Source organism: Chiloscyllium punctatum, chromosome 32, assembly GCF_047496795.1.
Source record: "Chiloscyllium punctatum isolate Juve2018m chromosome 32, sChiPun1.3, whole genome shotgun sequence".
NCBI classification, from domain to species: domain Eukaryota; kingdom Metazoa; phylum Chordata; class Chondrichthyes; order Orectolobiformes; family Hemiscylliidae; genus Chiloscyllium; species Chiloscyllium punctatum.
Window position 1 is genome coordinate 23,916,628 of NC_092770.1, and position 14,421 is coordinate 23,931,048.

At 42.7% G+C, this 14,421-nt stretch overlaps 1 protein-coding gene across 2 annotated transcripts in view; it reads right to left on the reverse strand.

Annotated features, from left to right (window-relative positions):
* The window catches only part of mon2 (MON2 homolog, regulator of endosome-to-Golgi trafficking), a 120,094-nt gene extending 106,750 nt beyond the window's left edge, over positions 1 to 13,344 (reverse strand). For both annotated transcript variants that reach the window (XM_072551912.1, XM_072551911.1), the window contains exon 1: positions 13,138 to 13,344. In XM_072551912.1, the coding sequence (XP_072408013.1) occupies positions 13,138 to 13,254 (117 nt within the window). In that variant the 5' untranslated portion in view covers positions 13,255 to 13,344. The remainder of the gene's footprint in view (positions 1 to 13,137) is intronic.
* Between the last annotated feature and the right edge of the window lie 1,077 nt (positions 13,345 to 14,421).

Genomic DNA, 14,421 nt, shown 5'->3' on the forward strand with positions numbered 1-14,421 from the left:
ACTAAAGTCCAAATAATCAACATCTACTAATCTGCCCTCATCAATCTTTTTGGTTACTTCATTAAAAAAACTCAACCAAGTTAGTGAGACACAACTTTCCATGTACAAAAACATACTGAATCACCTCCAACAACTTACCTCCACCAATGGCAGACGCACAGGTCTATAGTTTCCAGGCTTTTCCTTACATACTTTTTTAAACAATGGCACAGCATTAACCACGTTCCAGTTCTTCAGTATTTCACCTGTGTTTATATATGATGCAAATATTTCTGCTAGGGCCCCCACAATTTTCTCACTAACTTCTCACAAAGTCCTGGAATATACTTGATCAGGTCCTGGAGGTTTATCTACGTTTTTGTTTACTAAAACCTCCAGCACTTTCTCTTCTGTCATGTGAACTGTTTTCAAAACACTAATACTTATTTCCTGAGTTTTGTTGACTCCATTTCTCTCTCAACAGTAAAAACTGAAAATATTCATTTAGTATCTTTCCCATCTCCTGAGGTTCAACACAAAAACCACCTTGCTGATTTTTAAAGGGGTCCTAGTGTCCTTTTAGTCGCTCTCTTGCTCTTAATGTATTTGTAGGACCTTTCTCGAATATTTGTAACCTTCTCTGCCAAGGTTATTTCGTCACCCTCTTTGCCTTCCTGATTTCCTTCTTAAGAATGCCCCTGCACTCTTTATACTCTTCAAGAAATTCAGTTAATCCCAGTTGTATATATCTTATTCTTGACTTGAAGCTCAATATCTTTATTCATCCACTGTTACCTAATCTTGCCAGCCTTGCGTTTTAATCTAACAGGAACATCTGTTATCACACTTTTGAAGGTCTTCCATGTGTCAGTTGCCCCTTTACCTGCGAACATTCCAACTTCTGAACTGTTTCTTACCCTTAAAATTTGCCTTACTCCAATTAAGAACTTTAACTTTTATGAAAGACTTATCCTCGTCCATAGGCTATTTTTAAAATAGTTATCTAATGAGCTTCAAGATCCCACTGTACAACATTATGAACAGCATTCACTCCTGTCCTGTCTTTTCTCCACAAACGCTAATTAAAAACAGACTGCTCAACCATGTTATGTTTGTTAGACAGACTTCGCTGGCACAGGAAGGCTGCTATGTTTGCCTCACAACATGGCACTTTAGAAAGTAATTTGCTGAAAGAACTTTTAGATAACATATAACAACAATATTGTATTGCAACTGTGTTTCTCAGTAACTGGGTAATGAGACTAGAATCGCTCAAACTCAGCATTACTGACAAAATAAGATTTAATTCATTGAAGCTTAATAGCTCTTCGATCTCACATTGTCACACATAACTACTTGAGAAGTTTAAGCTTCTGCATATTACAAACTGAATAACTAAATCGCTAATCAAGATCAGCTATGTAATGTCCCACCAGCAGCTGCAAAAATCCAGAGCTGCTGCTATATCAATTGGACGTTATGCACAATGCAACATATGGACAATATCAGGTAATGCAAAAGGTCAGTCATTGTTACACATTTCGGAATCAGCCAACAGAATTTGCTATGTGTTAGTTCCTCAGAGATTCATGTGAGAAAAACAAAGTTCAGAAAACACTCAATCTGTGCTGCTCACAGTTTAAAACCACAAGCTCAGGGAAATTACGTTTGGGTGTGTCATTAGATTTAATAAAAACCAGTATACTGCATAGATGCATGTTCTGGAAATAGAACACTGGACAATCAATCAAATATCAGCAAATTACAACAAAACAAATAGTTTACCATCGTCCCTTCCATATCAGTCACATCTTGGGAGATTATTAGATAGTTGCCTCTAACAGTGCATGTAATTTTTTTTTGTTTTTTTTTCAAAGCATCACTAATTTATACCACACATCATGTCAAAATTCTTCATATTTAGGAGATTAGCATGGCAACTAGGATTACAGACAACCAAATTACTTCCCTCCTTTGCAAGTGTGTCATTAATCCCTTCTCTGTCCAAGGGCTATGTTGAGGGATAAAGAGTTTCATTAATGGAATCAAAGCCAATATACTCTGTTCAGGCCCAAGGACAACTGACTATGCAAAATAATAGCATAGTGAAATGCAAGTCAATGCTTTTCGCAGCCTCTGGATGAACTTCCCTTGTATGTAAGATCAGAAACTTAATTGACTGTGCAAAAAAGTTTGTTAATGTCATATTCGAAAACAGGTTCTTGAACTTGTAGAAATCACACAAATACACTGGAAATCTAGAAACTGTTGCCATTACTTCTAAGATCTGGTTTCCAATTGTTGAAGATGGTACTTGGCTAGGACCAGAACTGATTATTGCCAGCACCTTCTTGGGGCTAAAGGGATAAAGTAAGGCTCGGGTATTGAGTTGGACGATCAACCATGATTGTATTAAATGGTGGAGTAGGTTGATCGGCCAAATGGGCTACTCCTGCCATGTTTCTAACCAGGGGAGAAAAGGGGAGCTTCTGATTCATTTCAGCTTTCCAATGATAATGGCTGTTTGGGTACCACCATCCCCCATGGCAAGTTGCTCATGGTATTTACAGCTGGAGTCTCAGCCATGCTCCCAGCAACTGCATCAACATTCAATGACAATTCAAATATATTTACACACAGGAGTTAAACCTCTTTCATAAATTGAATTAAGTGCAAGACATGAAACATGACCACCAAGCTCAAAACAATTAACAGATACAGTTTAGTATGTCGTTGGGCAATAAACTAGATACAAAGATGTGCAGGTCAGGTGAATTGGCCATGCTAAATTGCCCGTAGTATTAGGTAACGGGTTGCGCTTCGGCGGGGCGGTGTGGACTTGTTGGGCCGAAGGGCCTGTTTCCACACTGTAAGTAATCTAATCTAATCTAAAAAAAAAGAGTCCAAACAAATATTGGAATATCTACTGACATCACTGTCAGCAAGTGAGCTGAGGTGGAATGGGAATCACAAAATGTATTTTGCAAAGCAATAAAAATCTATTTAGTCAGCAAACAATGCCTGTTTAGAAAGAACTTAAGAAATAGAAGCTGGCCAATGCTGCCTCAAACATACTTAACTAGTCAATTAGATCACACCTAATCTACTTCAATTCCACTTTCTCATATTATTCTTCGAAGTTCTTCACACTGCAAAGAAAAATCACCAATCTCAGCCTTAACTGAGCATCCACACCCTTCTGGATTAGAGAATTCTGGGGATCCTTTTGAAGGTTGAACAGAATTCACTAAAGAAACTGAAGCAGCACCTTGTGTTAAAGATAGGGTGACTATTCCAGCAAAATACAATCAGTGCCAGGACAAACTGCATAACATGAAGATCTCTGTAAGGATCATAAGATACAGGAGCAGAATTAGGCAATTCAGCCCATTGAGTATGCTGTCATTCGATCATGACTGATATTCTCAACCTATTCTCCTGCCTTCTCCTTACAACCCTGAATCCCCTTACCAATCAAGAACCTATTGCTGTTTTGGATACACTCAATCACTTGGCTTCTACAGCCATCTGTGACAATGAGCTCCACAGATTAACGATCCCCTCTGGCTAAAGAAATGCCTCCGCATCTCAGTTCTAAAGGGTCACCCCTTCACTCAAACTGTGCTTTTGGGTCCTAATCTCTCCTACAAGTGGAAATATTTTCTCCATGCCCACTCTATCCAGACCTCTCAGTATTCTGTAAATTTTAATGAGATTCTCCTTCATTCTTCTGAACTCTATCGAGCGCAGTCCCAGAGTCCTCAACTACCCCTCATATGACAAGCCCTTCATCCTATGATCATTCTTGTAAACCTCCTCTGCATCCCTCCAATGCCAGCATAGCCCTCAGATGAGGCCTCAAATTGCATACAATTTTCCAAATGCTGTCTGGCCAGAGCTTTATACAACCTCAGCAGTATTCTAGCCCACTCAAAAAGAACACTAACATTGCATTTGACGTCCTAACCTCAAATTGAACCTGCATGGGTTAGCCTGAAGAGAATCTTAGAATCATCGAGGTATACAGCACAGAAACAGACCCTTCGGCCCAACTCGTCCATGCCCATCAGGTTTCCTAAACTGAACTAGCCCCATCTGCCTGCATTTGACCCATATCCCTCTATACTGTTTCTATCTATGTATCTATCCAAATGTCTTTTAAATGTTGCAATTGTCCACAAGTTCCACATTTGCACCACCTTGCCTGTGAAAGAACTGGCCCTTCGGTTCCTTTTAAATCTTTCTACTCGCACCTTAAACCTATGTCCTCTAGTTTTGGACTTCTTTGCCATGGAAAAATGACCTTGGTTATTCACCTTATCTGTGCCCCTTCATGATTTTATAAAGGTCACCCCTTAGCCTCCTTCACTCTAGGAAAATAAGTCCCAGCCTATCCAGCCCCTCTTTATAACTCAAACTTTCCGGTCTTCTTCGCTGTTCCATGGAAATTCAATATAATCTTCAGGAACAGCACCACATCTTCCATTAGTCAATTCATAGCCTTCTGGAATGCAATAATTTCAGACCATAAACTCTACCCCATCCTTTGAGTGTTTCAGCTTTTCTTTTCCATTTGTAGTCAGCAGCACACCTTTTATAGATGGATCTTTTGTTTCTTTGCTTATTCCATCACCATTTTCTTTGACTCTGGAAGAGTAAATTTCTCACTTTCAGTCTTCTCCAGTCCTCTACCCTATCGTAGACATTCCTTTGTCCTTGTTCCTCACAACCCTTGATGAAATACTATGACATTTCTAACCTTTCTCCTTCAGACTTGAAGCATTACTCTATCCACTGATAACCTACTGTGGTTTGTATTTCAGATTTCCAGCATTTACAATGTTCTCTTTTTAAATAGGATTATTTTAACAAAATAAAATCTCATGTTACTTTGTTGCTACATTTTATAGATTATAATCTTGTTAAACATAGACAGTTGCAGTTCTTATACTGTGACACAATCAAAAAAGAGCAGAAGACCATTTGGCCAACTGAGCCCACCCAACAGTCATAATCATATCAGAGCTTCTTTCTCAAAGTCATATTCTGACTCTCCTCCCCATACCTTTGACACTTCTAACTTCTCAAAATCTATATTCTTTCTTAAATAGATTCAGTGACTTTGGTTCTACAACCATCAGTGGGAGAGACATCCACAGGCTCACCAATCTCAAGAGTGAATAAATTTTTCATCTCAGTCTAGATTTAGATTAGATTACTTACAGTGTGGAAACAGGCCCTTCGGCCCAACAAGTCCACACCGCCCCGCCGAAGCGCAACCCACCCATACCCCTACATCTACCCCTTACCTAACACTGCGGGCAATTTAGCATGGCCAATTCACCTAACCTGCACATCTTTGGTCTAAAGCGGCAAACTCCACACCCCTGATACCATGACACCTTGCTCTGGAACACCTAGCCAAAGAAAGGAGTATCCTTGCATCCAATCTATCCAGCCCTGTTAGAATTTTATATGTTTCAATGAGATCTCCTCTCATTCTTCTAAACTTTGGTGAGTACAGGTTCAGTAGACCGAACCTCTCCATTTATGACAGCCCTACCATCCCAGGAATTAGTCTGCTGAACCTTTGTTGCATTCCCACTATGGCACCAACCGTGAGGATTGCAGATGCTGGAGAATCAGAGTTAAAAAGTATGGCGCTGGAAAAGCACCGCAGCATCCAAGGAGCAGCAGAATCGACATTTTGGGCATAAGCACTGATGAAGGATGCTGCCTGACCTGCTGCGTTTTTCCAGTACCATACTTTTTGACTCTTTCACCAACCATCAAAATGACAGAAGTTGACATTTTTACAGATCAATGGCATATCAGAAATATTATCCCTTCAAAGTAGCACTCAATGTGCCCTGAATTATTTGGACTTCACAGCAAACTAAGAGTCGCTATAATTAATGAAACACCCTATTATTACCCTCACTGAATCTACAAACTGCTCGATTTGAAATGTAGCACTTTGTCAAAGCATGGTGATGCACCCAAATTATCGGATGTAGGTCCATCTTCTCTAAACTGGAGATCTTACTCAGGGCATAGTTGTCCAGAGGAACTGTTCAAATAGTCATACCTTTTCATGACAGCACAGGCAAAAAAGATTGCAAATTTTTATTGGTTGCTTAGCTCTGTGATGGCTTCAATTCCCTTCTGCTTACTTTTTTTTCCTTCTTAATAATGCCGTTGGGTCTTGTGAACTCTCATCTAGCACACATGATATTGGTGTACTCAGTTGCATCGGCGCTATGACCATAATGTGGTGTAAAGTGGCTTTGTTTTACACTGTCACTATCTATAGGGTCTTGTGCAATGTGATTTACTGGATTTTACTAATGAATAAATACCAAAGAAAATCTAATCTTGCAGAACATGTAAGAGTGCAAAAACCCAGTCATTGTAGTGACATATTGGAACCAATGTCCTTCAGTTTTCTCATTAGGACATAGAATATAATTATTTTTAATCAGCAGGGAAATATTTCATTGCTGTGCATCATTATTACGTCAACTATATTGACACTCCAACAATGCAACACCATCACTATTACAGTAGTTGGTGCACTTCAAATGAAGGTCAAACATGGTGATCACATAGTGAAGTGCAAGAGTTTAGTCGAAAAAGCAATTATGTCGTGACAGCACTATGATTGCGTCCACTGGGTCAATTTAACATTGCTGCAGCAAAGCTTAAAATGCAGTTATGATTTTGGCAACTTTCATGCAAAAAAAAGTCTGATCAAGATTGTCAAGTATGGTAACCTTATGGTAGATCTTTCTTCAAAATTACAAGGTCCCAAATTTCTCTCAATAACAACATTTCCGATGCCAGTTTACCGTGCGCTTTGGCAAGATTTAAAACGAACCTCACTCTTTGCAGTTCATTGTATCATTCAAACCAGACACATTGTCAGCAATCAAGGTGAGGTTTTATCAACTGTGATTGAAAGAATTAGGAATGAAAAACATCAGCAAAACTTACTACAGCCAGCACCAACACTAAACACACAAAGACACTGCTATTAAGCTGCCTCCAAGGTAAAAGATGATTTATTTAACAATATCCTTCAGGAGCAGACTTGCTTCTTTGAAATGAAAGGAAATCTTCAGTTAGCAGCACTTCTAACTCCAAGTCAAAAGGTTGTCTTCTAGTCTCATTCCAGCAAACTTAGCATAAAAATCTCGGCTGTATTCCAGGACATACAAAGATGTTAGACTGAAATCACAACACCTCTTAGGTACATGCAAAAGATTAATCAGTCCCCCCAAAAAACAGGTCTTATCATTAGCCCATTCCTGTGAGCAAGTACTTGGATTAGATTCCCTACAGTATGGAAACAGGTCATTTGGCCCAACAAGTCCACACCGATCCTCCGACGAGTAAGCCACCCAGACCCATTCCCCAACCCTATATTTACCCCTGACTAATGCACCTTTTGGCACAATTGGCAATTTAGCATGCCCAACTCACCTGACCTGCACATCTTTGGACTGTGGGAGGACCGGAGGAAACCCACACAGACACAGGAAGAATGTGCAAACTCCACACAGACAGTCGCCCCAAGGCGGGAATCACACCTGGGTCCCTGGCGCTGTGAGGCAGTAGTGCTAACCACGGAGCCACCATGTGCACAATTGTGTTTCGTACATTATACCAGCACTTAACTAGTACTTCTCTGGCCGTTAAGCACTTTGGGAAGTCCTCAGGGCAGAAAAGGCAGATTACATTTTATATCATTTCTTCAGTTATACTCTGTCCAAACCGGAGCCTTCGTTTGCATGTTCATTTTCAAGTATAAAACAGCATATTGAAGAGCACTGCAGACTTTTTAAACTACAACATGGTCTTGTTATGCCAATCAGGTTCAATGCACAAGTCTTTTAAATTCATACACCTAATCTGATATGTGCACATATTTTAAACTCTTCAACAATCCCAATTTTTAAAAAAACCTCTACTCAGGCTGCTATCCCTAAGTAAATCGATGCAAATGCTCAGCAGTTTGTTTGATTCTGCTGTCATGTCATCATTAATGCAACTTTCAGTATTTAGCTAAACAACTGGACTTATTTAAAAGTTGTTGGACTATTGGCTTCTTAAAGAGTTATACTTTCCAAGCATCCTCCTTACTCTCAATCATCTGAGAGCAGCACACTTCTCCAATTTTAATCCCTTGCGCACCTCAAATTCAGTACTTCACCACAGCCATTTGTGATTTCAGTTGCCAAAACACTAAGGTCAGGAATTCCCTGTCAATGAATCGCCACTTTTCTCTCTTGCTATAAAATACTCCTTAAAACCTGCTTCTTTGACCAAGCTTTTGGAAATCTATTCTATGTGGCCTGGTGTCAAATTTTGTTCCATAAACTTTGTTTCGTGTAAAGCATTTTGAGGCACGAACAACATGACATAAATACAAACCATCATTGCAATTAAAGCAATGGCACATGCTTGAGGCACAACTCTAGAGGCTCTGGTCATCCATAACTACTTCAATAAAATAAGTCATCTATAAAAGCTGAATTGATGGGATTTGACTAATCAACACCAAGAAGCAGCAAAGTCATGCTGAGTCCTATCTTTACACAACTGCTCACAAAAAATACTGAAACAGCCTGATATTTATTCTCCTGAGCATAGGCACAGCGACTAACTGTGGTCCTGGTATCAGCTGACAACAGTGATTGGTGAACAGGGCACCTGCCCAGAATAGTCAGTTCCACACAGAATAACCTGAATCACGGACAGAAGCTAGATAATCTCATCCCTGCCATTACTGTACACTGAAAAGTCAATTAATAATTTTAATAGTTGATTTATCATCACAAGGGAAAAAAAATTCATAATTTGACCATTAACATAGAATCCTACATGCTTTAGGAAAACGTTTCACAGATAAAATGTAAACGTCACCCATCAACTAAGCTTGAATACAAAGAGTCTACATTGAATCCCATCTGTTTGCTTCCAGTGTGACCTTTTCTAATGGATAGCTTGAAATGACTGCAGTTAGAGCAGGGCAACCTCCTCCTCCAGGGCATTCTTGTCAGGTGCTTTGTTCGCCTGCGTCTAGTTCAGCCTTGCAACTCTGACATCTCATTTAAAAAAATGACAGCCTTTGTCAGGTTAAGTCAGTCATTTGCAGCAGAACATTCAGCCTCCGCAACCCTGCAAGGGCTTAATATCTGTTTGATGGCCACAATTGCTCACTTCACGAGAAAGGAGAGAAGCCTTTACGGATATAGCTGTAATCCTTCTTCTATAGTTTGTCTGCTCATCATTTGATTGTTGCATCCATATGAACACATGAAGTAGGAGCCACAAGTAAACCATTCAGCCCCTCAAGACTGTTCTGCCATTAAATAAAATCATGGCTGAGCTGTGTTCTGAATTCCAAATTCCACATCCCACCTACCACCAATAATGTTGATTCCACTGCCTAAAATAATAGTTTAATGACCTGATTCCAAAGCCTTCTGAGGCAGAGAATTCCAAAGTCACACAACTTTGAGAGAATCAAAATCTCACCTTGGTCCTAAAAGAGCGATCTCTATCTCGAAAACAGTACCTCCTAGTTCTGGACTCAGCTACAACAGCAAACATCCTTTCCATGTCCACCTTGTCAAGACCATTCAAGATCTTTATATATCTCAAAGGGCAACTTCCCCTTACTGTTGTACCTAGATTTGTCTGGTGCTCAGAATTTCACAGTTTTATTTTATTCTTCCTGTTAAACTGAACCATTTTTGGACATAACTTGATGACTCCATCCTTTAATCATTTTTGCTTTAAGAAATATGATGCTAACACAATATAGTTATTAGAGCTAACAGAAATTATTTCAAGACTTTGGTACTAATGTACCCTTAATTCTTGAAATGAGAGGAACATAGAGACATATGCAATTACCAGATTTGGTGCTCTTAGAACAACTAGTGCTGATGGAGATTTCTTTGGCTGCTGAAAATGTAGGGATGCTTCATGGTGTCCAAATCCCTCTTCACTGAAGCGCTCTGAAGTTTCTCACCGTGGCTGAGAACATAGTTATTAGATGGATGATTGCAATGGTTTCGTCATGTTTAGAAACATTAATAAGTTGGTTTCCACCTCCAGTTCTCTTTTGAAGCGGAAGACGGCGGTTAAACTTTTGAGTCTGGAAAAACACATCTTTCTCCAGATTTAATCCTGGCCTCAAATCTGAAAGATGTTTTTCCGACAGCTTCGGAACCCTGTCAATTAATCTCTGTTCTTGAAAGCAATCAAGGGTTAGTAATGGGAATTGGCAGCAAGAGGTCTTCTGTCAGTTCTTGGAGGAATTCAGAAAACTTTAACCAAAGGCCAAAGTTAGCAACACACTGACACTGGGTCTCACCTTACTCTATGTTACCCTGAACAAGGAATGTTTTTTTGATCAAGAGAATCAGGCTGCATTTGCATCACATCATTCACCAGAGATGATAGAGCACACTATAGCTAATGATGCACTTTTTTAAAAAATTAGTCATCGAACAGCCAAATTGTGCATAGCTAGATCCCACCACAGCAATGAGGCAAGAAACCATTGACTGAGTTGAAGGACAAAATTTGGGGCAAGATTTGGTGGCATAGACCCAAACCTTGAATGGTCAGTTATGATTGCAGAATGAAACTGAAGATAACAACCAACTTGTTAGTGATTCTTATCAGGATGAAATCATTAAATATATAAATTTGCTTGACGGAATAAAATAATTTCAGTCACTAAATATTTATAACAATCTAAAAAATCTCAATCTTTGGTTTGGAAGATGACTTGCTTTGCAAAGCCTGAGGAAATTCAGTCAAGGAGAAAACATTCTATTCAAATCCTTGGAACCATTTATAATATTTCTACTCAAATTAATGTTTATGAAAATCAAAAAAAAAAGAAAGATTGCCTGCAACTCAACACAGCACGATGTCTCTCCTTAACAGTAACTTAGTTGAATAACAATGCAGATAAATCAAGATGGGTCTGGCAGAAAGTAAACTGAGCAGTCGGTGGCATGTCTCCCTCCAATGGCTGGGAAAAAGAGTCATTATCCCTTCACTGCACAGTGTTAAATCTGCTGGGCTCATTAACCAAGATCCAAGCTGCAAACTAGCTATAAAGAGAGTTACTTTCCTTATCAACATCATCTGCATTTGTCAACAATATTCCAGATGGAAAAACAGATTGGTTATTTTCTGAGTGACACTGTACAAGTTGCCTATACAAGTTCTGGACTGCGTCATGAAACTTGTTAGCCAGGTCCAAAGAAAGTAATATTTTAATAGCACCGCTCAAACGTTCCATCAATAATGAAAGATATTAATTGAAAATTCTGCGTGAGTTTTAACAGGCACTGTTATCACATTACAGAGACAGTCATAGCAAGTAAACACCATCTGGTTTGGACAGTTTTTTCTTCTCACCCAAAAACATATCAAATAATCAACTAACTCATATGTATTCCACTGCACAATGTCATCACAATAACAGACGTGAACATTCAGATTGAGTGCGTGCGCGCCAGTTCACTTATTGAGTGATTAGAATTCTTGAATTCACAGTCCATATACTGCTTACAGCCATACCAAACTATTGTACAACTGGCTTACAAAGTCAATATGAAGTTTCGGTATATCTTTTGCTTTTCAAAAGCAGAAAAAGATAAAGAAGCTGATTAAGCAAAGTATCTAGAAAATCATTGCTTGATCTCTTTTACACAGGTTCATTAAAAAAGTGCACACTCAGCATTGGACACTTCACAATTAAACATTTATTGCAAATCGAGAAAGGAGCAATTGACAACAGTTGCAACAATCAAACTACCAAAAATTTCCTCTTTTATCCTGTGATCTACAGTTTGGGAAAGGAAGCTGTTGGGATTGGGGGGGGGGTGGAGAACCTTTATGTGTGGGGATTGCATTAACTCCCTCCCTCTAAGGTGTGTTGATGTGTTTTGATGTCTTGTGCCAGCCTCAGTGACAGTATCTCACTTTTGCAAGTCCAGCTGAGGACCTGTGTTTCGCCTTCCTCGGGTTACATAGTAAAGGTGTCTTACGGGACAGCTAGTGCTCTTACACTTTGGTCATTTGAATCAGACCCTCACCTTCCACAAACATGTACAGGGATCTCTCACTTCCAGTACCTCTCCGGTGAGCTCCCAACATCACAATCGCTTCACCCCCAGTGGTCCTGGTCCACCCCCTGTGTCCAACCCCCAGAGGCACTGTGCCCACAGCCTGTCCCACCCCCAGGGGCCCTGTTCCCACCCTAGGCACCCCATGTCTTACTCCTGTCCCATTCCCAGGGTCCCTGTGCCCACCACCTGTCCTACCCCCAAGGGCCCTGTGTCCACCCCCTGCCTCATCCCCAAGGGCCGTGAGTCCACCCCCTGCCTCACCCCCAAGGGCTCTGTGTCCACCCCCTGCCTCACCCCCAGGGGCTCTGTGAGCACCCCCCTGCCTCACCCCCAGGGGGTCAGTGTCCACCCACATGCCTCACCCTTAGGGGGTCAGTGTCCACCCACATGCCTCACCCCCAGGGGCTCTGTGTCCACCCCCTGCCTCACCCCCAGGGGCTCTGTGTCCACCCCCCTGCCTCACCCCCAGGGGTCTCTGTGTCCACCCCCTGCCTGACCCCCAGGGTCTCTGTGTCCACCCCCTGCCTCACCCCCAGGAGTCTCTGTGTCCACCCCCTACCTCACCCCCAGGGGCTCTGGGTCCACCCCCTGCCTCACCCCCAGGGGTCTCTGTGTCCACCCCCTACCTCACCCCCAGGGGCTCTGTGTCCACCCCCTGCCTGACCCCCAGGGTCTCTGTGTCCACCCCCTGCCTGACCCCCAGGGTCTCTGTGTCCACCCCCTGCCTCACCCCCAGGGTCTCTGTGTCCACCCCCTGCCTCACCCCCAGGGGCTCTGTGTCCACCCCCTGCCTCACCCCCAGGGGCTGTGTGTCCACCCCCTGCCTCACCCCCAGGGGCTCTGTGTCCACCCCCTGCCTCACCCCCAGGGGCTCTGTGTCCACCCCCTGCCTCACCCCCAGGGGGTCAGTGTCCACCCACATACCTCACCCTTAGGGGGTCAGTGTCCACGCACATGCCTCACCCCCAGGGGCTCTGTGTCCACCCCCTACCACACTCACCTCTTTGACAGGGGGGAATTTTTTCCTGCACTCCAGCGACAGGCTCCTCAGGTCACTCTGCATGTTCTCCAGCAGCTTCTTCACGGCCTCGGGCGACGAGGTGGACATTTTCCTCATCTCGGGGCCGGCGACAGATTCGCCCCCCCAGCCCCGTCTCCGGCCGCCCCCGGGCGCCTGTCGCCCCTCCAGAGCACAGGCCTCGCTGACCCACAAACCACCGCAATCCGACACGTCACCCTCACTTCCGTAAACACTGGCCCGTCGGCCGGAAATTGCAATCGTCGTTTGGCGGTCTATGTCAGCGCCGCCTGCCGTTCCGCAGGTGTTTGTCGGCGCCACCTCCTGGTCCGGAGGTCTATATCAGCGCCACCTCCCGTTCCGGAGGTCTATGTCAGCGCCACCTCCTGGTTCGGAGGTCTATATCAGCGCCACCTCCCGTTCCGGAGGTCTATGTCAGCACCACCTCCCGTTCCGGAGGTCTATGTCAGCGCCACCTCCTGTTCCGGACGTCTATATCAGCGCCACCTCCCGGTCCGGAGTTCTCTATCTGCGCCACCTTCTGGTCCGGAGGTCTATGTCAGCGCCACCTCCCGGTCCGGAGTTCTCTATCTGCGCCACCTCCTGGTCTGAAGGTGTATGAACTTCCATTCAGCAGAAATGCAAACTCTTTTGTGCAAGGATTGCATTGCATTCTCTGTGTTTTTATTTTCGTTACGTGTTCTGAAGACGCCACCTACCATAAACATTGTTCCTTAAAGTAGAGTTCCACGTGCACAGGGTGGTGAAAAAGGCATTTGGCACACTTGCCTTCATGAGACAAAACATGGACTATGGGAGATTACTACAGATGCTAGAATTTGAACAAAGAATAAATGCTGGAGATCACAGCCCGTCTGGCAGCAGGGTAACAATTAAAGGTGGAGAGTGTGGTGATGGAAAAGCAGAACAGGTCAGGCAGCATCTGAGGAGCAGGAGGATCGATGTTTCGAGCATAAACCCCCTTCATCAGGAATCTCATGCCCGAAACGTCGATTCTCTTGCTCCTGTGATGCTGCCTGACCTGCTGTGCTTTTCCAGCACCAGACTCTCCACTCTGATCTCCAGCATCTGCACTCTCCACTTTCTCCTGACTATTCAAGGTGTTTTCTTTAAGGTAGGTAAGTCCAAAACTAGACGGCACAGATTTAAAGAGCGAGGGGAAAGATTTGAAAAGGACCCAAGGTGCAACTTTTTCACGCAGGTGGTCAGAAGTAGTAATGCAAACTGGTACAAGTACATTTAAAA